The 26,153-nt window shown below is 40.9% G+C and overlaps 2 protein-coding genes, 1 long non-coding RNA gene and 1 other non-coding gene across 4 annotated transcripts; 1 reads left to right on the top strand and 3 right to left on the bottom strand.

Moving 5' to 3' along the window:
- Window positions 1-431: 431 nt before the first annotated feature.
- LOC113006874 (retinitis pigmentosa 1-like 1 protein) lies at window positions 432-7,347 on the bottom strand. The gene is made up of 5 exons (XM_080290030.1): window positions 7,010-7,347; window positions 4,285-4,951; window positions 1,625-1,790; window positions 587-1,434; window positions 432-476 (listed from the first exon to the last, which is right to left on the bottom strand). The coding sequence occupies exons 2-5, from the start codon at window positions 4,771-4,773 to the stop codon at window positions 432-434; spliced, it is 1,548 nt and encodes a 515-aa protein (XP_080146156.1). The 5' UTR covers window positions 4,774-4,951; window positions 7,010-7,347.
- Window positions 7,348-12,089: 4,742 nt separating this feature from the next.
- On the bottom strand, window positions 12,090-12,172 carry trnal-cag (transfer RNA leucine (anticodon CAG)). Its single transcript has one exon. It is a non-coding gene; the product is annotated as a tRNA-Leu (tRNA).
- A 151-nt stretch (window positions 12,173-12,323) lies between these two features.
- Window positions 12,324-25,868, top strand: LOC113006374 (uncharacterized). The gene is made up of 3 exons (XR_003269741.2): window positions 12,324-12,630; window positions 13,593-13,739; window positions 25,002-25,868. It is a non-coding gene; the product is annotated as an uncharacterized LOC113006374 (long non-coding RNA).
- On the bottom strand, window positions 19,996-23,180 carry sox7 (SRY-box transcription factor 7). The gene is made up of 2 exons (XM_026142311.2): window positions 22,689-23,180; window positions 19,996-21,732 (listed from the first exon to the last, which is right to left on the bottom strand). Exons 1-2 carry the CDS (start codon window positions 22,918-22,920, stop codon window positions 20,741-20,743), a joined length of 1,224 nt encoding a protein of 407 aa, XP_025998096.1. The 5' UTR covers window positions 22,921-23,180; the 3' UTR covers window positions 19,996-20,740.
- Window positions 25,869-26,153: the final 285 nt, after the last annotated feature.

Raw genomic sequence — 26,153 nt, 5'->3', positions numbered from 1 at the left:
CAGTTTCATTCTCAGCTGGCTTTTGAATGCTTTTTTCTGCAGATGCCTCAGGTGACTCTACAGAAGAATCTGAAGCAGCTGATGTGACACTAGGTGTCCTCGGCTGAGCTTCCTCCTTTGTTTCTTTTTCACCTAGGAAAGAAGATGCCCTCGATCCTCTGGATTTAATAGACATCTCTGACTTTGCTGAGATGGGACTTATTGGTTTTTCTTCTTCAACATCTTCCTCTGATTTATGTTGTTGATGCTCAGACTTCACAGATTTTTCAGATTTGGAGGATTTAACAGACATGCTGCTCAGTGGTCTTTTGTGTGTTCCATTGTCATCACATGCTTGAGATCCTCCAACTGCAACATCCAAAACATCCGATTTGGATTTTGTCGAGGCATTTGAATGAACTGACATGGCACTTTTAGACCTGTTCTCCTCTTCATCCTTTGTCTCTGGGTCCTGTATTTTGCCAGACACAGTTGATCTGCAAGAGACATTAGATTTTAAAGACATGGCACTTGAACAATCTCTTTGTATTTTGCCTTCCTCTTCAGCTCGGGTGTAGATTTGTCCTTTTGTATTTTCTTCAGATACTCCACAATGACAAGCGTGTGAGGGTTTAGATTTTTTTGACTTGCTAGATTGTCCTGAAGCATTGGATGTTGTATCTTGAGGACTCTGGGGTTGATTTTGCCTAGTAATGGATCTTGTTTGTTCTGATTTCTCATTTAGACAGTTATACAAAGTGGAAGATTGCACGTTGCACTTTGGTGAGCAAGCCTCACTCCCGATGGTGCAATACTCTACAGTTTCAGCTGCCTCAATAGTCTGCTTCACACAAGTCTCTGTCTCCACCACTTGTTCAGTAAGCTCTTCGCTTGATCTAGATACTACTGTCTTTCTAGAGACCACTGTATGTGAAGATGCACTTGAGCTAGATGTTTGAATGCGGCGACTCGCCCCATGTGTTCTTGGTACATTTTTCCAGATTTCATAATCCTGGCAGTGACTGCAGCAGTGAGGACAATGAGGTTCTTCTTGATGTCTCTGATAGTGCTGACTCATGAAATGGTCATCTGGCTGAACAGCAGAGATGTTTTCAGATTCAAGATAGCTCGGAAAGTGTGGGTTATTGTTTCCTTGGTGGTAGTCACAGGTCCTGCCTGTGGTCTTTCTTACTTCCGTGGACCAGTGCACTGTTTCATCATTTTGCAGTCTAAAGCGCACTTTCATCTCCATTGATAAACTGCCATCTTTATTAACACGTACACATTTCTCTATATCATCTTCCCTCACCCCATCACCAGTGGGTGGGCAAGAGTTGACATTGTCTGGTGAATCAGTTCCATCTGGGCCTGACTTGTCAGATGACACTGACTGCCTGATAACTTTGTTTCCAGATTCCAGGTTTGGATGGATGACACTTTTCTTTGAAGGGAGTCCTTGATTTTTCATGCAGCAGTTAAAGAAAAAAGACAAATATTTCAAATTAGGCCTTTTGTTAAAGGTGTACGTTAACAAAAGTCATTTAATTTAGATGCTAGAGAACCATCCATAGCATATCTTTCAGTACTTCTACTTTGTAGTTACTACTTGTAAGAATGTAATTATCACTTTAAGAGTTTTTCCTACTCTCATGTCCGTCAGTGCAGCCACCGGAGCGTGACCTCACACTCAGCTTTGGAAGTTTATCGTCGGATGTTTTCCGAAAGTTCTCCACAATCGATGGGTGAGAAGGCTCCCGGCCGACACAGACAAGAACGCAGGGGCACTGCAGAAGACTCTGAACGCTGTCGATCTGAAACCAAATAACGAATACGTTTGTTTACAGTTTGCTGTTATCTTTAAAGGAACACAGGGAAGATGATTTAAAAAGAATGCCATCGTTAATTACAATTAATCAGCAAAAGTAAGAATTTAATGCCATCTGAAGAGTGAAATTAAGTTACCCTTATCAGTGTTGTCAGATTCTGATTGATCTCTAGCTGCCATTGTTTTGATCCAAAACAATCTAATAGCTTCTCGCTATATACTGTAGGGGAAACATCATTTCCCCCTTTAACAATCTGATCTGGCACACTAATTAGAGTCCCATATTTCAATCAGGACCAGTTAAAAGTTATACCTTTGGTTTTTGGGCTCTTTCTCACCTTCCCATCCGCACAGAAAGCTTAAGGTGAAGAGGACAATGATCAACTAATTTAATTTAAATTAAATCTAATTTAGAAACAGTATAACAGTGATGAGGTGAGATGAAGGTGGGCTATAGAGCGCCTTGCATCACCTGCAGAAACTCTAGGAAGGCTAAAATTACTTAAATAGCGCTCCCTGTACAAGACCTGGCGAAAGGATACCCAGATGGGCCGTGAGCTGAGCCATCAGCGGATGAGACCTGGATTTGACAGCAGCTGATGTACATATTGGGGTTACATAACAACATATTTGTGAAAATGGATGTCATACTAAGAATGGAAAATACTGCATGTTTTTGTTTCCTAACATTATGAATACATTTTAAAATATTTCAGTGTTATTTTGTTACGGTGATTTTAGTCAGGTGGGGTCTTTCTTTTATTGAGTAATGATGATAATAATAAATATCTTCATTGTGTCAGGACACTGCCACCTCTCGAGCACAGCGGCAGAGTTCTAAATCCCTGCCAAAGAAGGGTGTGAATCATGCAGTGAGTCAAGACAAAGCATCTATCCTAATCCCGGATGATCTCTGTGAAATGACGGTGCATTCGTGCGATGATGAACTGCCATTGTGAGCAGCATCAGCGTGGCTCAGCAGTACTGGCAGTTTGCTGAGTGTGCAAAAGAGTTTGACTAAATGTCTGCGTAATTCATCTATATTAATAAAGCTCAGACACAAAGATTTAGTTAGTTTTAGGGTACCTCCAGCTATTATCAAAAGTTTGATAATAAAACTGGACATCATGCAAGCTAATTATCAGCATTAGGATGACTTGTCTCCTGCGTCAGAGATGATTAACCTGAAACAATTCATATTAATCTCAGGGTACAGAGTGTGTACTAACCTTTCAAACAAAGGCCTAGCAGGAGTAACCTTCTTGGTTAATATATGTTTGTTGTTTGTGATCCTTTTTTTCAGATTTCAGAGAATGCAATCTTTTAAGGTTTAAGGACTTATTTTGTTAAGCGTTAATAAATGAATTAATTAAATCCTCTTATAGGCATGTTAAATATGTCTATAACAGAATTAAATGACCAAAACACTCTTAGAATATTATGAATCTGTAATATTGTTCTTTCTATGTTTTTAATATTAAATACTCATGTTCTCTACTGTCAGTCATAAAATGCTGTGAAAGCATGTAGCCCCGAAGTATTGAGTGTTTTGTTGATTTTTATCTGGCTCGTGTACGGCTCGTTGTGATGACAGTGCAGTTCTGAATTTTAAAGCCACTGCTGTTAAAGGCAGATGAATGGCTTCATCTGTGGTCACACGAAGCCCAGGTGAAGATAATTAATTGCCATGGTGGAAGACACATTTCTGAGACACCTCTGGTATCAAAGTAGGGGAGTTTCAACGTTGACCTGTTTCTTCTCTCTCAAAAATAGCACTGATATGATCAAGATTAATGGGTTTTGGAGCAATCTCTACAATCTGAATGCATGGGTGAGGGAATATCCCCATTTCATTCCCTCACACCCTCATAGTATCTTATCTGGGATTATAACTATTTGCAAAGTTGATGAAATGATGCTATTTATTTATTGACTTATTATGAATGTGCCTGTTGTACAATAAAGAGGCTTATAGAGCAATTAAACACCAAGTAAAAATAGAAAATCTTGTAGATTTGAATGTATTAGTGTGCAGATTCCTGTTTTTACTGAAATGCTTTGTTGGAGGAGCAAAAAAATCTCCTGCAAGCGTTCGCTTCTTTTGAGATCTAATGGTTTTTATAATGTTTTATTATAGGAAAATCAATGCATGGCTTTGCAGGATTCACAAGCTTCGTGTGTACTGTGGACCAAAGAATTAGATTATATGCAAAAGAGTCTTGGTTTAAGACACGAATACAGTGTCAGGGGTCACAATGGTCCCGGTTCCTGATGCAAATTTTTACACATGCAGTGTAAAAATTTGTGCCTAATTAACATATGGTCCTTGGTCCTAACCAAAACTTCTTCCTGAAAGTAGTAGGAAACCATTCCTGTCTAAAATCTTATCTAACTCCTTTTATTCAGAAGGTTTGTGAGAGAAAATCAGGAAACCAAAACTTAATATGTGAATTTCTAGCTCCAGCTGTTTATGACCTCACCTTGTGCCCGCCCACAGTGTACAGCTTCCTGATGTGGTACTGCATGAGCTCGGAAACCTCCTCTAAGAAAAGCCCCAAACTGCGTAGACCCCTGCGGTGCAAGATGATGGTCTTTCTGAATGAGGGGTCACTGTTCTTCACCAACACCAGCTTCTTACTGTATCGGTGATGATGACGTTCGTGGCCCAGAGGTGTTTCTTCAGGCCTGCTCGGCCCACTGAGAACATAGTGGTGTGGATTGTGGTGGTGACATGACGGGTGAGTGTGATAGAAAGGTGACAACTGAGTCTCTACTGCTTCCAAGGCATGGGCGTGTCTACACTCTGAGCAAACATAGCATTCGGCTGTGGGTTCATGATGGGCCACCATGCCATGCTGGGGGATTCTGGGTAAGCGGGTGCTGTGGCGCTTAAAAGGAATAGAAGACCTGTGGGTGCCTTCGCCTCCTACAGCGTCAAAACAGTGAAAGTGGCGTCTGTGGGAAGACATTTTGGACTGTGGTGACGTTGATGATTGGGTTTGTGCTCAGAATGGAGGAAGGATGAGCTCAGGTGAGCAGAAGAAGGGGCCAGGTCAGCTTTGGCAAACAGTCCTGAAAGGTTGCCATGTTTTTCTGCAGCTGCCTCGGGTGAAGTGTTGCACCGCACATCTGCATAACCTCCGCTCACTAGAAACAATGTGGAAAAAATACATGAAAATGCATGCGTTGAAAGGAGATTACATTAGAAACATCTTACAAACCAGTTTTTCTGTTTTCCATTTGATCAATCACATTTGAGCAAGTAAACAGCTGGTGTGGAGGGAAAAAAGGGCCACATTTGTTGAATCTAATTTAAATCCACTGACTACTGTCTGATGATGAAATATGAAAATCTGTTAGTACAGCGGTCCCCAACCCCCGGGCCGTGAGTCGAGAGTTGAGGCTCAGGTCTGAAATGTATGGTTTTCAGGGTTTTTATCGTTTTTCAGCGTTATTTTGTTATCGTTTTTATCGTTAACTCGGTTTTCCTGGGTCTTTTCACGTGTGTTATGAATAAATCTTCTTTTTTTCGGTACCATTACTAGTTTTATTTTGTTGTATTTATCCGCGACACCTTAAAGGCCGGTCCGTGAAAATATTGTCGGGCATAAACCGGTCCGTGGAGCAAAAAAGGTTGGGGACCGCTGTGTTAGTGTAATAAGTTTGATACTGCTCTACATTTATCTTGTCTTATTTGTAAAAAAAAATTAAAAATAGCTGTTGTGTCATTTTATCCTTTAATATGTTTAGCCAATGTTCCAGTAAGGCTTTCATTTCAGTATTTCTACATGTCCACATTTATGACTGAAAAACACAGACAAACATATTCCAGTTAAAATCGGATTCATTAAGAGATTTACACCCAAATCAATTACGCCCAAACAAAAAATGTGACATTATATATTGTGACACACGCAGCATGCATGTGCCATATATACAGACTGCTTTGAAGATCAAAGAGTGCATAAAGGCAGGGATAATGAGGCTACAGCCACAAATAAATCCTTAAGTGACTTTAAATAACAAGCTTAAGTCTCTGCTCACAGTCGAAGTGGACATTACCTCAGCGACTGCGCCTGTCACTGACAAAAATAGACTCTCGAACAGCTTCTCCTGCAATTAAAATTCAAGGATTACCTAAAAAAAGCAGAAATATCTGCAATAGGCACAATGCAGCCTTACTGTGACAATACTTGGACGTAAAGTCAATTCATTGTTGCCGGATGGAAAAGGGATGCATGCCCACTATGAAATGCACATAAAAATGCCACAGATTTTTTTTTTTAAATGGTAAAATAGGCTAAGCTTGACTGACACCTATAAAGAACAGGCTTGGCTGTTATCCTTGTTCTTGTATTAGTAATTTTTTTAGTCAAACAGCAAGTGTTTCCTGAAGCTGAACATTTCCAAAGAGAAGAAGAGCCAGTTATTTTGTATTCTCACATGTCATGTTGCCATTTTTAGTCGTTTAACTTTTAAGTCGTTTAACGTTTAAATATCCATTTATATCCCCCAAAAGGTTTTTGATTATTGAAGCCAAAACATGAGTCGAAAAGGGGTTTTTTGTTGCCCACAATCAGGATTATGCATGTCCATTTCACTTAGTTTATGTGTAAATGTTTATTTTGATTCTTTTATAAATGTATTTAATCTTAATTATATCGTCTGTGTTCTATACTAATAAGTACCTCAGTGTCCTGTTATGTGTGACACTGAATGCTGCCACTGTTTCGTGTCACACATTACAGGTGTCTCCTCTATCAGTGTGAACTGATAGTTTATATGTGCTTGTATAAACTGGATGGTTTATGGAAATAAACAATTTCCAAACATAATGCACATAATATTTTATTTTTAAAAATGCCTCAGTGTAATATTCAATTTAATAAATTAAATACCAGTTATCTACCCTACAAAATTTGTTTCTTTTTCACCAAACTGCAATATATAGAAGAGTTCGTGTATGCAGATGGGTCCACTGAGGTTGATACGTAATGTTACAACATGAAAAAAAAAATTACCCAGCATATCTTAAATACTTAATGTGATCTCACACAACTGAAACTGCATTTCATCGTTGTGGTCATTGCATTTCTGCTGTGGAAATTATATTAATTTACCAGCAAGTTTAAGTGCAGCAGCTCAATCAAAATGTGTAGTAACTACAGTCAAAAGCATACACATAATCAGAGGCAGTATACTCACATGATCCACAGTTATAGTCCAGGCAATTAAAACAACTCCCAAAACTATAGAATGTGAGATGTAAACTCCCAGAGAAGCACCATGGCTATTGCAAGGAAAGAAAAGAGAAACCAATGAAAAGTCCTCCCTGAGGAAGCGGGCCTACCTGCTAATCAGATACATGGGATGCTAAGGATAGACTGAAAAGCCTTGCTAATCACCCTGAGATTGGACTGAAATCTGCTGAAGCTTTGGACACATGACTTGGACTTCACCATTGCATAAAGGGTGTTAAACACCCTAAGTTAAACACTTAGAAAGCAACTCCTGGCTCAGTAAAATTCAATGACTAAGCACGATACCCTGTTTTATCTTCATAGCAAACCCTTGTTTTCACTCAAGATAGGGACTGCACACACACACACACACACACACACACACACACACACACACACACACACACGTGTGTGTGTGTGTGTGTGTGTGTGTGTGTGTGTGTGTATAGAGGAAGAGAGAGAGCGATAGATAGATATATGAGCTGAATTGGCTCATGACAGAGCTCTGAAGCATTTTTCTATTTTGTTTTTCATCTTCCTTTTCCTCTTATTGCTTCCTTAATGCCCAGAATAGCTTTCAACGACATTGCCTGGTCTTGTTACTCAGGTTTTCTTATTATTTGTCACAGTGACAGTGGAGACAAGAAAAACCATCTCAGACCCATCACTGTCAAAACCAAATTTTTGGTCTTTTATATAATCGGGTCCATGGCAGATGAGAAACAACACATCCTGTCATTACGTATGTAACAAAAATACTGAAGCAGCGTGTGAAAAACAAAGTCCACCCATACTGCTTCCATGGGGGTTAGGAGGGTAAGTAGCAACTACACGTTCATGATCACTCAATTAACTGATCATCAGCAAGCATGAGCGCCTCTTTTTGTCTTTCTCAGGAGCACAAAACCTGCCTGTTTATCTTTTCATGTTTCAGTCTTTATTGTAGTCTGCTGTGCTCACAATTTAAATATACAGTCTCGGCAAAAAGAAAGTACATGATCATCATCAATTCTAAGGTTTTAAATATCACAGATTAACAATGCAATAAAAAATATACAAAACATGACATATTACACCGAGTCCATTTTTTTTTAAAAACAAAATTCCATGAAAAAGCAGAAGCAGTGAGTGAAATGCTAAGTCTACCTTTTGATTCAGTCGCTTATAGAACCGCCTTGAGAGGTATTAACTTGTATTGATTGTTTTCTGTTTGACTTTATCTCTCACATTGTTGTCGAGGAGTTTTGGCCCACCCCTCTTTACAACATCACTTCAGAGGTCTTTAAACGTCAGTTTATGCAGAGCTGTCTTACGGCCACACCACAAGCACATTGTGGGCTGGATTTTGATTGGGTCACTGCAACACCTGGATTCTTGTCTTTTTCAGCCGTCCTGTTGTAGATTTGTGTCTTTGGAATCATTGTCCTGTTGCATGACTCAGTTTGCTGTCTGACAGATGGCCTTACATTTGACTCTAGTACGCTAATACTTTAGTTTTACAGATGAGTTCATAGTCTGATACAATTTCTTAATATACCTTAGTATATATGGCTGTGTAAAAAACAATGAAAAAAATATTATTATATTCAACCCTTTCTTGTAGTGCTTTGAAAGTAATTTTGTTACTGTAACAGAACTAAAGATAGACCTCCAAAAAGATGATTTGATTGGACTTGTAACTTAATCTCACTGTGATTTAGTTTGAAGTCAGCCTATTATTAGCTTCAGATTCTTATTATGAGAATCTGAAGCATTTATTTGTTGGGTTTTTGTACCTTATGACTAAACATCTCCACTTTGGTTTCATCCACCCATTTTTTTAAATTATCTCTGAGTACTGCGTTGTCTGACCTTGGGATGAATGCCAGGAAGTTCACTCCTGGGAAGACTGGCAGCTCTCTTTCTGTTTTCAATCTGTTAATAATCTTTCTCACTGTTTGGACTTGAATTATTTTTTTTTGGACATATCGGACATATCCTTATAATCCTTCCCAGTTTGATGGTCACCAACAATTGCTTCTGTAAAATCATTGCTGATGTGTCTCCTCTTTAGCATCGTATTAGCAAACAGCTGAATGTTCCTTATATGTAAAACCTTATAATTTAAAGAGGGTGTTTACCTTTACCATGACTGTATCGCTCTGACATATTGTTTAAAATATGTAAGGATATCCACCAGGTTTTGCAGGTTTTCAAATGATTTACCGGCTGAACATCACCTGTTTCACACCTACTCTTCTAATTGCTGTCTCATGATATGTATTCATTGGTACCTCCCTACAAAGCAATTAAGACATGATGGCCAGCAGAAAGAATTGTCTCATGGGTCGTGTCATTGTAAATGGCAGCATTTAAATTTCCCATTTATTTTCTGGGGCCATGTCATAGAAATACTACAGGAACTGCCCCCCTAATTAGCCTACTTCATCCCAGACTGGCAGGCTGGCACAGTCTCCTCTGACAGATTGCTGTGGCGGTGCATGTAAAACAGTCACAAGGCTCAAAACATTTCAGCATATGTTCCACCTTGTTGTATGTGCTCCACAGCGTGTGACGCTAATTTAAAAAAAATGCACCTTTCTAGTCTAAATATCCTTCTGGGTCAGATCAATCTTTTCAAGGACAAGGAAACCGCCACAGGATGCACGGCAGTCTCTCCTTATCAGGGGCTCACAGACGGCATACCAGTCCCTCCCTGTCCTTATGATGTGGGGAGAATCAAGAAGTGCTTAGTCACATGAGCACCTGTGAAGACTACACGCACATCCACGGGGTGACCCTTTACACCATCTGCTCTTAGTCTTAACAAGCTTGACAGCTCACAGTGGGGTGGAGGTGACCATTTCATTATATCCTGACTCACAGAAGAAAATAAGAGAAAGACCTCCCCTCCACATCCCCTACTGAGTCATGAGGGGAAGGAGTGACTCAGAAGCTAACTGAGGCTAATATTTTAATCGTGGGCTTTCCTAGGGAGAGTCCTCTCCTTAATCAACTTCTGTCAGGCATGCTCTGCCAGCCTGATGGAGGTTTCTAAGAACTTTTAGTCCACATTAAATGGACTTTAAAATGACTCAAATTAGGTTTGCAGCCTCCACTGCATGCGGACGTAGTGTGGATCATAGTCACAGCAGGACTCCCCGAAGCACATCATCCTTCAAGCTTGCACGTGTGCAGTGATGCTCAGGCTTAGCACTCCCCCCCTCCTGGCTGCAGTTAAAATGTCAGGCCTAATTAGTGTGCAACCTGCTGTGCACCAGGACTCCTGCTATATTAAGTCACAGTCTTAATGAAGCATACGTAGAGGAAGGTGAAGCACCGATACATGGCTCCAGTTAAAGGGTGAGGCTTAGACGTTTAAATCAAAGGTTGCCTATAAGATGGGATAAACACTCTCACTTAAAAGGTACATCAGTGGTCACACATGGTCACACTGTCAAGAAACTGGATTCATTTTGGATTCACTGATTCTTCTGGCTTATAGAGTGGAAAAGCCAACAATCCATACAGCAACCACAAATGCTGGCAACTTAAATACTACTAGATTTAGAATGGTGTTTCTAAGGCAAACCAACCAACCAGTTTGCATGTCTATACTATCTTAACTTAAAAACACAAATGGAAAATCTTTCCACATGCTAATATAAAAGCTGCCCAACAACCTCTGCCTTCAACCTGTGAAAGTACTGGAAGACGCCCTAAATCGCCCTAAATCCCTGTTTAAGTCACCTGACCTGACCTTGCACATTAACCCTACGAGCTCTCTCCAGGTGTAAATGTTAAGATAAGCAAAATATTCATTTGCCTAAGTCCTAAGTCCTAAGGGTATAAAACAATAATGATGATGGATTTGCTTTTACATGAAATGTTTAATATGTAGTTCATTGTATTTACATGTGCTGTATTGTGCAGTGAAACACTGAAGTGGTGTATAAGCGTGCTTATATGTTTGTGTCACTGTGTTGGGATTCATGTGCAGCAAATGTCCTCACATAACATTTCTATTTGGAGCAAAAAGGGGGAAAAAGTCACTATTTTTAGAGCAGTCAGCCTGTTAGGAATGAATCCTATTAGTGACAGCTAAAAGTACTCAAACACCTTCTTCTTTTTGCATGATTAAACCAAGCTGTGGCCCTATCTTTTTATTTGCTAAGCTATTTAGCCTTTTAGGATAAACTGAATATCTACTACTTTGTCTTAAGGGTACAAGACCTGCTCCTTTATTAACCATAAATTGTTGAGCCAAATGACCATATGCTACAAATCAATCAGTGGTTCTAATAGCTTTTGGATTCATGAAAGAAAAAGTTAAAGCCAATGATAACCCTCCTTTGTGTGCTATTACATTTATAGCAATATACACACTTTGATATCTGGAATTACAAACTTACAAGAAAAAGTAAGTCAGCAAAAATCTCACAAAGGAATAGACAATCTATTTAAATATTAATTGAATTTTAAGAGGAGGAATCCTTCAGTAAGATTCATAGAAAGCCATACCTGTTCCTATACCGAGTTACCTCTAAAACAACCCCATTGTGGCATTAATGTGCGATTGCACAGCCTGTTGAGTAACAATTTTAAAAACCCTCGGTCCACGAAGGGCCTTCCCTTAAACCCTGGATCCTCATCTTAAACCCAGGATTTAAAATTTGTACCAAAGGTTGTGTGAAAACTCACTTCACTATTAAATATGCTGTATTACCGCATATGAACCCAGATACAAGCATAAATAACAGGTTTAGCACGTTGAGCCTGCCTTCTATTGAATGTTGGATTCCATACACAGGAAATGTAATCCCCACTACTTTCCTAATCTAAACTTTGACTGTTTTTTAAAAAAAAAATACATAACACTGTTTTGAGAATAGTTACAAATATGGTTGTTCAGCTTTTCTAATTTAAAGCTATACTGTGATGAAAAACCATGTTACACTGTGCTAAAAGGTTAGTGTGAAAAACTCAGACCACAGAGACTGGGAGGAGAAAATACCCTACCTTGTTTTTAACATTGTAGGGCACGAAGTTTGCGAAAAAAGGAATGATGTCAGAAGTGGGATTCGAACCCACGCCTCCAGGGGAGACTGCGACCTGAACGCAGCGCCTTAGACCGCTCGGCCATCCTGACAACTACGTGCTGTACACTCGCAGTCTCATATGAATCATAAAAGCATACTGCCTAATGCCACAACTTTCAGTTATAAATGTTTGAATGTTAACACAAAACGCGTAATATGAATCTAACAATGGCGGGAGCGTTGATGATTTACCTCTCTTGCTTTATAAGATGATTAGGGCAGACGCAGCTACAGGAAACTGACGTCTCCTCTAAAATAACGCTGTTCTTGTGTAAGCAAACCTAAACACAAACCCGTTGTTCTCCCGAACAAGGGAATATAATCTACCATAAACGAATATAAACTGCAGCATAACCCACAGGATAGACATAAACACACGTAGCCGGGGCTTCGTAGTGCTGGGATGAGCAAATGGCTTAAGCCTGCAGTACCTCACATGTCCGCTAGAGGCTGACGCCGACAAAACTACACTTCGATTGGACGCCTAAACGTCTCTGTAAATTAGCAGGTAGGTCGTTTTTTATTTGGATTTCCTCAATGGGAAGGACAGAAGCTAAGCAGATAGAAGGTTGCTATTTGTTTCAAAAGAAGGGCAATTTATTTTTCACAAGGGGGAGTGTGCTGTGGTCCAACTCGCTGCAATGCAAACAATTAGCATTAAAACTGAAGAGCCACTAAATTGGTAGAGGGGGAAAATGAACTGAGTTTTGTATTCGCTGGCTGTGTTGGATGAATATAATGCAATGACATGACAGTAGCTGGGCAGAAAAGGTAACCGTTATTAATAGCCGCCTCATCCATTTAGCTGTTACTCACCATAATTTGTGCACTCGTTATTTTTGTCTGCAAAACTATGGTCCAACTAATTTGTAAATTAATTTATTTAAGATTGCCATGGGCTACAATTATTTAGTCCTTTTTATCAAAGCTCCTAACCCTTTGGGAATTCTGCCCCTTCTGAGTGTAAATGGTGTGATATTAAAGTGTGTGCAATGTGCATAAAAGAGCTGTGATTCTGCAAAAACTAGATATAAATATTTGCAAACGTTTGTTGCTTTTCTGTGTTGTTAAGGAACTGAGAAACATTTTAAGTGTCCAAGGAGCCTGCTGCCAGTTTGCATGCCAAGCTCGGTAACAGAGTTACTTCTGCATTGGAAAAAACAAAACAAAAAACTGAACTATAGTGTAAGTTACTGTAAGACTATTAGCCTTAATGGTTTGTGACTTCCAGTCCAGCCTTTGTGTGGGCACTTGTAGCTCATAGTGGGTACGTGACTCTAGCTGCTTAATTTGCTTATCAGAGCTTTCAGCTATCACTGCTCTTTAAGTATTCTGCCATCTGTAATAAACATAGACCCATCCAGCTCATATCCTGTTTTGAACCTGTCAACATGGTACTTTAGCTCAAGTGTCTGAACTCCTGGGACAACTGTGTGACTCATTTCCATGTGTGTCATTTTTGATGTTGAGTCTTTAAGGAAACAGGGCCGAGCATCCAGCAGGAAGGGATTCCTTCAAGCTCAGACATCAACAACATCCCGAATATTAAAGCCATAGAGTAAAGTCAGAGGAATGGGAGCGAGGATGGAAATTATGCCAGACTTACCCTCTGCCAAGGTCAGTCACAAGCAGTCTTACCCAGAAATTTTGAGCGTAAACAGCACACATCAAGGCACGGGAAATGCTGTGTGTCAGAAATGACGTACTTCATCTCTGAATAAGCAGCGATACAGCGATGCTTGTTGTTCCTGTGTACAGGAACTTGCATCATTGATCAGCCACGCGAGACAAAGCTTTCCAGGCCTTGGGCGAAGGAGACTTTAAATATGATTCCAGAGATGTAGATTTGGCACATTTTATGATTTCGATGATAGTAAAGAATATTATAGATGCAACTGACCAGTTTTGGGGGGTTTTTTTGCTACTGAAAATTTTAATCCATTTAATCCAGAATCATCAAGTCCATAGGTTGTGCTGCAGGGTTGCAAACTATTTCTCTTGAATGCAAAATGTATGTGCTTGATAGAGCTTTAGACACATGAAATACACAAGTTTCTTGATTAATTTTAAAGAGTAAGAACTCTTTTTTGTGGTAGTGCATTGACAGTGATTTATACTGTTGAGTACTTATATCCTAATCCAGTGTGGGAATCTGGGAAGTCTGATGGCGATAGTGGAACTTCTTTATAGGATTATCCTGGTAGTTTTAAACATGGCTTTTATTTTTAATATTTTGTGGTGTCTTCCTTTTGTTGGAAAATAAGCCCAGACTTAACAGAATAATTACAAGACCCTCACCAGATACCATATTTTACTTCTTTTTTTTTTACTATATTTTCTTTTTTTTGCACACATTCATCATTAAAACAGCGCAAAATGCCTTTAAATTTTTTGATTGTTACATTGTAACCACTGCTATAATGTAACTGCATGCATCTTATGAATGATAAGTGCTGAAACATCAAACCTTAATGGCTGTCCTCGTGTCTCACTAGCTGTCATCAGACAGCCTGCTGGTTTGCTTTGTCTAGCCTCTCCAGTAGCTGTTAAAAGGGGCTCTCTCACACTGCTGAACTTATAACATCACTCATCTAAATCATTACTGCGTCTGCTTTTCAGGATGCATGCTGAGTAAACTCTGTTAGCGCAAGAGAACACAACCAAAGCTACAAATGGAGTATGTGGGCCTCCTAAAATGGAAAAGATGGGGCATGATTTAAGCTCAAAGGCATGCTGCCCTTTCACTTAAAAAGAGCTATGTTCCTATGTTTGGACAGCCCTTTATATTATTGTATATATTTTTTTTTTTTACATAACTGTGTATAAAGGGAAAACAGAACCATAAAAATATATGCAACCAATTTCTAGGGTTTCCAAATTAGAAATTAGCCATTTACCTGGATATCACGAGTATCAATTAAGAATAGCTGTCAAAAAATTAAGCATTGCAATCCATATTGTAACTAGCACAATGAAAACATGGATCAGCACAGGTAACGTCGCCCCGTTTATTCCCACACACGGTTTCAGTTCACACACACAACAGATAAGTACCGTATGTTCTATCTCTTAAATGGAACAACCACATTGCAATTAGGAAGCACAATAGGAACATCCTCCTCCACATTTAGGTGAAGAGTTATACCACCCCAGGGAAAATCTGCAGCAGTCAAAAACAAGCCAGATAGCGCTGCAGCATACGTGCTATAGACCAGTGCAAGCCATGCTAGTAGAGAGAGAGGCACCAATGCAGGCCAGGCTGCAAAAATAGGACACGCTCTGCATTTTTGCAAACCTCATGTTAGGAAAAAAAAAATCCATCTGTAGTAGTATACATAAGTTTTCATACCTTTTTATTTCTCTGTGCTGTTTCTGCTTTGAGATATTAAATAAACATTTTGAAAGCGCTCATAAAAGTTTACTGAAATGCACAGAGGAGAAAAAAACGATTTTTCAGTCCCTTTTTTGTACATTCTGCAGTAGCGCGCAAGCTTTACCGCCTGTGCTGATTTGGTAATCAGGCCGTGCTTATGGGTAAATGGAAATCTAGCCTTCTCCTTCCCCAGGTTGGCAGCCATGTGCTGGCCTCCCTCTGTGCTTTTGCTGGTCGTCTGTATCTGCTTAGAACAGGTGCCGGATCCCGTTCAGCTGCAGCATTCACAGCACAGGTACGGGTGGGAGGCCCTTGGCTGCTCGTTCAGTCCCCCAAGTTTTCCAGGGGTCCCCATCTGTGTCCCCGCACATCCTCTGCCACATGGCACCTGTCCCTCGACGAGTCTGGTCCATTCTTCGTCCGGCGACGTACACGCCTGCCTGCCACCCCACACTCTGCCTGTTGTTGAGCCACAATGAGATGAAGAATAGCTGCACCCATAATCCCTTGCTGTGAGATGTGTGTGTGTGTTTGTTTGTGTGTGTGTGTGTGTGTTTTCCCTTCTTTTTCCTCCTTTGGCCAGATCCGGGGCCAAGTACAAATTGTAAACAGGTTATAATGCTGCTGTAACACACTCCAACTGGAAATGCACTCCAACAACATTTAGCGTTTGCTGATGTAAATGTGTCTTTATCCGTCACATAGAGTAGTTTAATTTGGTGGAAAGTTCAGTGCATTTACCGCTGACGATGACGACGACGTTGTAATGGGTTTGCTGTTTTGTGTGCTCGCAAAGCTTTGCGGGAAAATTCCATCAGAATTGCTCGGAACAATAAGTTTGCTCCATTGAGCAGCAAAAGCGAAATCTATTTTAAGGAGAGGTCAGTTGTGATCACACAGCATTCAGCAGGAGCAGCTAGATAATTCAAATGCACTATATTTTTGCACTATATTTTTACACAGGACGTAGGTTTAAACAGCGTCTTAGTCTCCATGGTATGCCTTAGTCACGTAAAACAAATCAGCCACATCCTCTTGGCCTATAGTTAATGCTAACAACGTCATATAGCGCAAATGTTCATCATCCAAATATGACGATACTGGACGCTCCCTCTCTAGCTACACTTTAGTCCAACCAGACAGACAGCCTCCTCAGTTCCTCCAGAGGACACAATATCCAAAGTGATCACTGATCACCTCGGTCCCAGCAGATGGATAATACTTTACACAGCTGCGAAAGCTCTGGGCTCCGTCCACCCACACCAAGCTTTTCTCTGTTACCTTGACAGTTAGTGTTGCATTGGACCAGTGAGTTGTTTGTTTGCCTAGGGAAGTGACATGACGGCAGAGGAGGAAATAGGAAACATAACAGACTACCTGACAGACTCATTCCATGGGCTTGACCTGAGACTGGAGCTGAGCCAGCCAGCAATCAGAGAGAAAAAACAAGAGGAGCCTTTTTTGTTTGTTCAGTCTGTATCCTTAAAATCATTGAAATTGTAAATTTGTGATCCTGCACATGTGTCAAAAATAAAATTAACCAAATTAAAGGTATTATTAAACTCAGCCGGGGTGGAGAAATCAGCTGTAAGAGAAAAAACTTAACTGCGCATGTGTGCATTAAATCTAAAATTTACATGGTTCACCACCGCTGGTTGACACGTCATTTTGTCTTTCCGTTCTTGATGATTTATTGCAGTTGGGAAAACAGCAATGGCCGTCTTTGGATTTCAGCAGATGGCTCTGACTAAAGGTTTAGAGTGCTGATGAGTCAACTTCGAGCAAGGACAAAAATTGAAGATGACAAACTGAGTGTTTCCCGTAACTTCCCAGAGCCTTAAAATCGCAGAATCCACAAATCTCAGCAAACAATCCAAATTATGTAGCTCCTGTGGGCATTTCACAGGAGTGACGCTGGCATGCCAATCACTTCATTATCAATGCAAAATTCAAACCAATTGGTGTGCAATAGTTTGGCAGTGGAGATGAGTTTGAGATTAAAAAAAATTGCTATTTATTACCTGGCTGCATGCGTTAGTCAAAAACAGCATGGCTTGGAATGTAATTTTAGCACGGTTATTTGCATATGTGTGGAGTTTGAACTTGTTGGTTTAAACCACTTTCATAAATGGAAGCTATGTATCTCTCAATTTATGAAAATTCAAATAAGCTGAACCTATAAATTAGGGGTGTCAAACATAAGGCCTGGGGCCCAGAATTGGCCCACCGAAGACACCAAACTGGTCCACTGGACAGTTCTGGAAATTTTGAAGGAGGGAATATATTTTAGACTTTATCTGTGTCTGCTTTGATACCTCTTTTATTTCCACTCGTCCTACTCCAAAGTGAAAGTAACAGATAATCAATTAAATGATGGGGAGTTCATGTTTTTTTCACCATTTACTATAGAAATGTATTATTTATGCAGTGGGTTCACAAGGAAAAAAACCCCCAAAAAGGGCACATTCTGTCAAATAAAAAACAGTTTTTGTTTTATAACTGCTGGAGAGTAATTTTACACATGTATTTCTTACAAGTTAAGCCCAAAGCAGCACTTCTTTATCATGTGGAAAAAGACAGATGTTTTTCTTGAAATTGTTGTTCTTTTTCTTGAATTAAAATACCTCAATGATTAAACGTTTAGTTAAACTTCTCTGCACTGACAGAAACAGGAGTTTTACTGCTCTGGCTCACTTAAGATCAAAGTTGGCTGTACATGACCTACAATGTAAAATGAGTTTGACATTCCTGTTTTAAATGATAACAGCTAAATAAACTATTGAGAAAAAAATATTAATTAGAAAAATGTATTGTATAATAATAAAAAGCCAGGACTGTGTCTGTAATTTAGGAAAACTACTTCATGTATATTTATGTGTGTATATTATTAGGCCCTTTAGCTGTTGCTGAAATCTACTACCACTGAAAAAAAACAGCCTCCTTCATTCTGAACAAACTTCTGCTTTGTTCTGTAATTTATGTCAGATGATACTCGGTTGATGCTTGCATTTTTGTCCTTGTCACGGCGTCCTACCCTGAGGTGGTGGATTTGATTGTTGAGACATTGCTGGTCATCTTTACCAAGGGAGTCTGCACTAGCACCCTGAGCTGACCTTGACACTTGTGAGGCTGATGCCCCATCAGCGATTCCCTTCTCACCTTAAATGCCTGGGGCACCACCCGTCCGACAATCAGAATATGGTTGCGTGCATATTGACCCTCCACAGAGTTTTAAACCCTGCAGCTACAGAGGGTAATGATGTAACCTCAGAGAAATGAACACCAATACCAGCTGGCTGCAAAGACGAGTATATGATGAATGTTGTCATTCTGGCGCGTTTTATCACATCTGCCATGAGCTGTGTCAGAAAATACACAATTGTGGTTGACTGTGGGTAACTATAGGGGTCAGAGTTAGTGTGTGTGCTCACTACAACTGTTGTTTCAGGATAACAAGCCTGCTTTAAGCTCATTATTGTGTATGTTTGTGTGATGTGTCTTTATATTTGTGGCCAAGGTACAATAGGCCAGGTTGACAGAGACTTTCCCCGAAAAATAGTGGATAAGTAAAGACGGGTAAGTAAGATGCTAATCAACACGGCACCGTTTCCTCCCGCTGCTGAACAGCGGGTTCCCTTCCCTCACTCTGACTCTTTAATGCAGGGCCCAGCCAGGCCCAAACATCCTGACGGAGAGAGGCTTTTCCCTTATCAGTCAGGAAACACCGCTCCTCCGCCACATCCTCTTTACAAGAAGCACGACTCAACCATTCCCAAAAAATGCAGGAAGACCAGCCAGACTCCAGGATTTGTCAAAAGCCCCCTGAATTCCTTTTATCGAAAAAAGAAAAATTCAAGAGAACAGAGCGGTTGAGAAGGGGAGGAATGGAGAGTTTGGAGGTGGGGGGGAGGTAAAACAGTAATTTTTTTAACTTATTTTTTCCACAGATTACGAAAGGTCTGCATCAGCAAGATATAACGTGGGGTGAGGGGGTGGGTGTAGAAGGGGGGGGGTCCAGCGTGCCGAAGAATGGCACCCAGAATAAGACTATAGGAAAACAAAGGATGGTTGAGATGGAGGCGGGCGCCGACGAATGTGCCTGTTTTACACTAATCCTCTGAACCGGGATGAAATGAAAGCAAGAGGAGACGGATGGAGAAAGATGATGTAGGGTGGAAAAAGCCAGCAGGGGAGTGGGTGTGTAGAATGGGCCTCTCACAGCTAGACAGAGCCTGAAATAGAAGAATACACGGTGTGACACTCAATTCAAAGATGGATGTGATCTTTCTCCCCCCGCCTCCCCGATTTGTTCATGGAGACTAGCAGGACTCCTGCTATCCTCAGTTTTTATTTTATTTAGAAATCTAAATGTATTTATTAGGACTTAACTAGCACTGCCTGAACTTACCTTCCCCAGGTCAGATATGAATCTCCTGTTTATAAGAGATGCTCAAAATTGTGCCTTTTAAAAATCTGCAGGCTCATTATCCAAGCAGCAAATGCCTTAATATAAAAATTGACCTTTATTTTTAAATTATTGTCTTTCACAAACCTAAATCAGCATACAGTTACAGTTAGCATTATTATTTTTCATTGTAGAGGTCGATTATATATTATTAAGTACTTGAGAAGAAGTATAAACGCCTTTCTGTCATCATCATATACATCACTTTGTTAAATTGCATAAGAAATGTCCAAACTAAAACCTCATTCAATTACAACTACTGAGGTAAGACTCCCAAACTAATGAGAGCAGGAACATGATACAAACATTCGAATGGAAAGCGCTGATAAGAGCATTACAGTTAGCATTTATGCAAAACATCAAAGGACTTAAATTAGCTTCTAAATAGCATCTGTACATGACTCGCTGGCAACAGTAACTGGTGACATTTACAAGTGGACAAACAAGTCTTTTGTCTTTCTTTTTTTTCCGACTGTTTTACTGGTTTAGAGATTTCATGACAACTGGAGGTGGCATACTGTAAGTGTTTTGTGTCTGCATCCCTGAGGTGTCCATCTCCTTCTCTTCACAGTCCTCCAATTGCTCTTTGTTCTTTCCCTGGCTCCAGACAATCATATTGCTCTGTAATCAGTTCAGTTTTTAATCATGGTTGGATTCATTTGCCCTTAGATGCTAAGGGTTTCCCTTTTATCAGCACCCAAGTGCAACATCGTCCTAAATTTCTTCAACCTTTGTAGTGTCTTTGATCAGTCACGCATTCAATAGGAGTTGTGACCACGCTTACGAGATGCCATAGTTGTTGTAGTAGGCCGCCGTCGCGTCTGCTAGCACGGAAATGAGGCTGGTTTCTGTGGAGCTGCTGGGACACGTAGTGGCAGAAGTGGTGGCGGCAGATGCCACCTGGATGTGTCCTGTAACGGTCATGCCGCTGCCCTGCTCCGGGTGGAAGCCGCTCGCGGTAGAGTTCAGGTACTGGTCAAACTCATTGCGGTCCACTTCACCGAGAAGCTCAGCTTGGCTCAGCTGGTCTAGAGTCTCCAGGTGACCTTGTGTCTCTGGTGGGGGGGACAGCTGACCCAGGTGGCCCTGGTGGACCCCGTGGTGAATCTGGGGGAAAGGTGGGGAGCTGTAAAAAGACAGGGGTGGGCCAGGGATCAGTCCACTGCCACCACCAGTTTGGGACATGTGAGAGATGTGACCTAAGTGTGAGCCCCCACAGTGAATCTGGGCGTGAGTGTAATCAGAGTGGTAAGGGGGCGGGCTGCCCATGTGTGTCTGATTCTGGTGGTGCTCGTCTGGACAGGAGACTGAGGAAGAACAGGAAACAGAGGAGCTACTAGATGTTGAGTAATAAGAGGGGGGTATTTGCTCGTGGTCCACCGCATCTAACGGGGACATCTCAGGAGGGGTGGGCAGGCCGTAAGGGTAGGTGTCGAAGCTGCTGTTGGAGCCAGCCGGGTCTCTGAAGCTTCTGACGCTGGGCAGAGCAGGGCTGGAGCTGGAAAAGCTGGTGACGGCTCCATTAGGGCTGCCCTCGTCTTTGTCGAAGGGGTGGCAGAGGGCTCGTTGATCTGGCAGAGTGCTGTGGTCAGGAGCCAGCCCGCTCAGGAGGAACCCGGGGTCGACTCGCTTGCAGATGCGTTTCAGCTGTTTCTTCCGGCGAGGCCGGTACTTGTAGTTGGGGTAGTCCTGCATGTGCTGCACCCGAAGCCTCTCTGCTTCCTCAACATAGGGCCTCTTCTGAGGGGGAGTGAGGGCCTTCCATGACTTGCCTGAATGCAGAGGAAGAAGAAAAAAAATCTCAATCTGAATATGGTTCAACAAGTTATAAAATGCAATATATATGCACTAGTTTAGCAGTCTTTATTATTATAAAATAAATCAGCATCTTTTAACTTACAAACAATTTATAAATAACTGCAAAAAAATTATTTTTAAGTTACAGAATCACATTTCTTTTAATTCACAAGCAAAATATCCAGTTCTGAAAATAAGGCAATTAGAAACGTTGGCAGGCTACGGAAAAATTAAACCTCATTGTTTAGAAATCGCAGTCTAAATTAACGTCTCAGGTTTGTGATCATAAACAAGAAAAAAAATCAGTGTTTAATTTCACCGCAACTTTCTGCGTCTTTTGTAGCTCTGAATTACATTTAAGAAACTTACCAACACGCATTAAATGTCCGCTTTCAAGCCGAACGTCAGTTTTTAAAGATAAATACAAAAATAGACACATGTGGGCCTCACAGATTATTTCCGATTTCCGCAAGTGCCAGATTTAAAGTTTAACCTTTACCAATAATCTAAGAAGCTGTTAAGAAGCAGAATAAAACGCTAATTTTTCTCCGCTTCTGTCTTCTGCCTCTTAACGAATTTACTGCAAACTAAACTAAACTAAATACACGCGGATTCTGGCGATGCGCTTTTGAAGGCAGCTCTAACTGCGGCGCAGTTTCATTTACTTTAAGAAAGACAATGGGCAATTTATTCCAATTAAATTTTAAAAAAGTTTTAACACGTTTTTTTTTTATGTCATTTTAAATAAAGCAGCTCATTTGGCACTGCCGGATACGTGTATTAAAACGTGTTTTACTACAACCGAGGCCTAAGAGAGGAAAAGTAAGTAGAAGTGAAGTGTGTAATAAGTAGCTTAAAAATAATAATTATAATGATGATGATAATAATAATAATAACAAAACTCGTAACTTTAAATAACTTTTTTCCTCACCCAACATTTTGCTGAGCTCGGCATTGTGCAGGTCAGGATTTTGAATCGCCAGCCGTTTGCGCTCATCTTTGGCCCAAACCATGAACGCGTTCATGGGTCGTCTGATCCGCGGCTCCGGCGCCTTTTCCCCGGCATTCCTGTGAGGACCATGCCCGTCGGCTCCGTCTCCGTCTCCCGGAGGACACTCGAAGGACTCCGGCCACGACGAGTACGCGCTGATGAGAGCAGCCATCTGCGCGCTCTCCTCTGCAAACTTGCGATGCGCGTCTCTCTGAGAAGTTGTGTTCTCACTGTCGGCTAATTAAGCGACCGAGAAACTACACAGACATGCTTAAGTGATGATAATAATAATGAGAATAATAGTACAATTAAAACTCCACGGCTGCTTGACTCACTCACTGGATCGCTACGGATTTGGGAGAAAGCACAGATGTGCTCAGGCAGCGGCTCCTCTTCTGAGTTATGGTTCAGTCTTTCCTGGTGGATGGGAGGAAGCGCTTTATATTTGACTAGCAGGTTCCAAGAAAAAAACCCGCAGGACTCTCGGCTCCTCCTTGATTGTAAGTTGCGCCCCGTGGAAGGGAAGAGAGAGAGAGAGAGAGAGAGAGCAACATTTCAACACTACCAACTCTTTAAACTCGCCTCTCTACAAAACAGCACTTTCATCCTCTGACAGATATCCCATTTAAGAGATAGGTCAACTCATAAAAGTAATTCATGATTCTTTCGAGCTATTGATCACCGTTTGATCATCATCAGCTGGATTTTCACACAGGAAAATAAATACTTTGCAAACCTCATTGTTGTTTCCTGTTACAGGTGCATTAATGCTCACGTGTAATGATGAAAAAGAGGGTTTTGCAATTTTAGAGTTTTTACGAGTTGACAAGGAAACCTTCATAGAAAACACACCTAACCTGCTTTTGCAGTCTACGCAAGGCTTTACTCACCAGACTAAACTGGTTAACTGGTGTTTCCAGATTTCCACTGAACTCCAAGAGCAAGCAGCGTGACAAGTAAAACGAACACATACCTTTTAAAACTGAGGGAGGACGAAAACAAAACAATTTTATTTAAATTACTGTACCTTGAAAAGTAATTTGGTCATGTTTTTGTAGTCCTTAATAGTTTTGAGTGATTTTTTTCACAATTAATCTTCTCATGCTCCCACAAAGAATCGTGATGAGTCTTTTTCTGAAGTTGGGGCTGTAGATTAATTTCTGGAACCTGTAAAGAGACCACGTCACACACACACACACACACTACAAACAAATCAGTTTCCTCCTGTGGCAAGAAGCGGCTGCATATCAAATCCTGGAGTTCCTGTTGACAGGATACTCTTGGGCTGCAGCCATGGAGCAGCTCCCACTCTCTCACAAACACACTTGTCAAGTCCGGACGCTGATCACAGGTCAGATAGCGTCTTGATCTATATCACGCATGCAGACTACACACTGGAGGAACACTTCTTTTTTCCTTGCAGGTTGAGTTCACAGGCATCAATGTTAAGTTGCAATATGCATCTTTCGGTTGGGTGGCTGTGTCTGCTCCTTACACATCAAACTGAAGTGTCAGCTTTGTGTGAAACTTGCAGTGCACAGGAACAGGATACGGCACCTGAAGCCACAGATTGTGTGTGGAGCAGGCACATCGGTGATATATAGCGCCACACTTCCTCTTGCCTGTCTGACAGGGGTCACACATTGATGTGTAGTCAAAGTGCCAGTGAAAGTCAGCATGGAAGGAAAGTGAACGTGCGAGATCAAGAGCTAAACATCACATTTGCAATTTGGAATTAAAACACATGAGCGCTCAAAGTTGAGGGATACTGAAATGACTAATAGCTCCTGGTATTAACCGCTGTGTGGGTGAGAGCTGTATCAGCTTGCTGTTCACCCTCTAGAAGACATGTGGCTACTGAATACCTGGCGGGGTCTGCCTCCATACCAGACGACTGCATGTTTTTAAATCGAGCCTATATCCAAACCTATTTATTAATAGACTATTGTGTTATTATAAAAGTAAAAGCTTTGTCACCTGTCATGCATGGCCTACTGCTACACGTCCCAAGATCATCCTTTTACTTTCAAAATAAGTGAGGAAACGGAGGTAAGTGGACAATTGCATGGCATATTCTGTTAATGTTAAATAGTTTGTTTTTAATGAACACCTCCGTGCCCTTGCTGAAATTTAGGAGGAATAAAAATCTACATTTCTAAAACCATTTACTCTTTGATAGTTTTATTTTGTATCTATCCACAAACTCATTGTGGTTTCTGTGTGTGGTAACTAACTGAATTGCATAATCCACAGCTATTGATTGCAGAGGAAAAGATACCCGGGACGTCTTTTCGTCACAGGATGACCAATCACCATCTTCACTTTCAGAAGTTTCCGTAAAACCTAAAATAGAGACGAGGAATACTACAGTGTTTTCATGTGCAAGACTGGACGTCTTAGTTTCCCTTTTCCTCCTTTGACTCATACCAGACGACTGCTGAACAAGACAGACTAGTTGTTAAGCTGTCATATTCGGAAGATTTCATAACATTGTGCGTCACATTTGAAGTGGAAAAGGTGAATCTTCCAGAAACCACCTGTGTTTGAATATACGTGTGTGAATTTCTTTTTACTTTTTGAAATCTCTACAACCAAGCAGATTTTTTACCTCATCTCTTTCTTAATGTTTTTTTTTAAGTGCTCTTACAGTGTGCCGTGCAAAAATCTTGACCCATCTGGCGTTTTAATCCCACATTGCTTCAATGATGTTGAGCCCTGGGGAGGCCAATCCATGAATGATAGAGTTCCACTGTGTGTTTTCTATCCAGTTATGCTTTTACTGCATTGGCAGTGGGTTTGCGATCATTGTCGTGCTGAAAAAATGAAGCTGTTGCCTCTAATACAGTGGTGTCCAAACCAGGCCTCAAGGGCCAGTGTCCTGCAGGTTTGAGACATGTCCTTGATCCATTACAGCTGATTTAAATGGCTAAATTACCTCCTCAACATTTCTTGAAGTTCTCCAGAAGCCTGGTAATTAACTAATCATTTGATTCAGGTGTGCAGAACTAGGGTGAGCTCTAAAACCTGCAGGACACCAGCCCTCGAAGCCTGGAGCCGGCCAAGCCTGCTCTAATAGGTTTTACACGCACTCTCTCCTGACCTCCTCCATAGATTAGTTGATTTTGATGACCAAAATTTTCTAATTTGGATTCATCATTCCCTAAGTTGCAGTTGATCTTCAGTCCAGTTCTTGGGTTTACTTCAGCCGCTTCCAGTAAAACCATTTCAACTTCAGTGTGGATCAAATGAAGGGCCAGATGCATCTTTCAGGTCTTTACTGTTTATCTGTTGTTCCTTCTTTTCTTTTTCTTTTTTAAAGACTTCTTGTCCAGTTTTCTCACATGTTGAAGGACAGACTGCACACCATGCTCAGATATGTCAGGTTTTCAGGGAATCACCTTGTTG

The sequence above is a fragment of the Astatotilapia calliptera genome, chromosome 15 (genome assembly GCF_964374335.1).
Source record: "Astatotilapia calliptera chromosome 15, fAstCal68.1, whole genome shotgun sequence".
Taxonomy (NCBI): Eukaryota; Metazoa; Chordata; class Actinopteri; order Cichliformes; family Cichlidae; genus Astatotilapia; species Astatotilapia calliptera.
Note: the sequence above shows the minus strand (reverse complement) of the source record. Positions and strands in the feature narration are given on the sequence as shown.

What these genes read in the sequence shown, in the direction of transcription:
- sox7 (XM_026142311.2), bottom strand. Translation starts at nt 22,920, where the DNA reads ATGGCTGCTCTCATCAGCGCGTACTCGTCGTGGCCGGAGTCCTTCGAG. An exon ending in CGAGCTCAGCAAAATGTTGG is followed by an intron (nt 21,733 to 22,688) that starts GTGAGGAAAAAA and finishes CTCTGCATTCAG; the next exon opens with GCAAGTCATGGAAGGCCCTC.
- LOC113006874 (XM_080290030.1), bottom strand. Translation starts at nt 4,773, where the DNA reads ATGTCTTCCCACAGACGCCACTTTCACTGTTTTGACGCTGTAGGAGGC. An exon ending in CTGCACTGACGGACATGAGA is followed by an intron (nt 1,435 to 1,624) that starts GTAGGAAAAACT and finishes TGAAAAATCAAG; the next exon opens with GACTCCCTTCAAAGAAAAGT. An exon ending in CACACGCTTGTCATTGTGGA is followed by an intron (nt 477 to 586) that starts GTATCTGAAGAA and finishes TGTCTCTTGCAG; the next exon opens with ATCAACTGTGTCTGGCAAAA.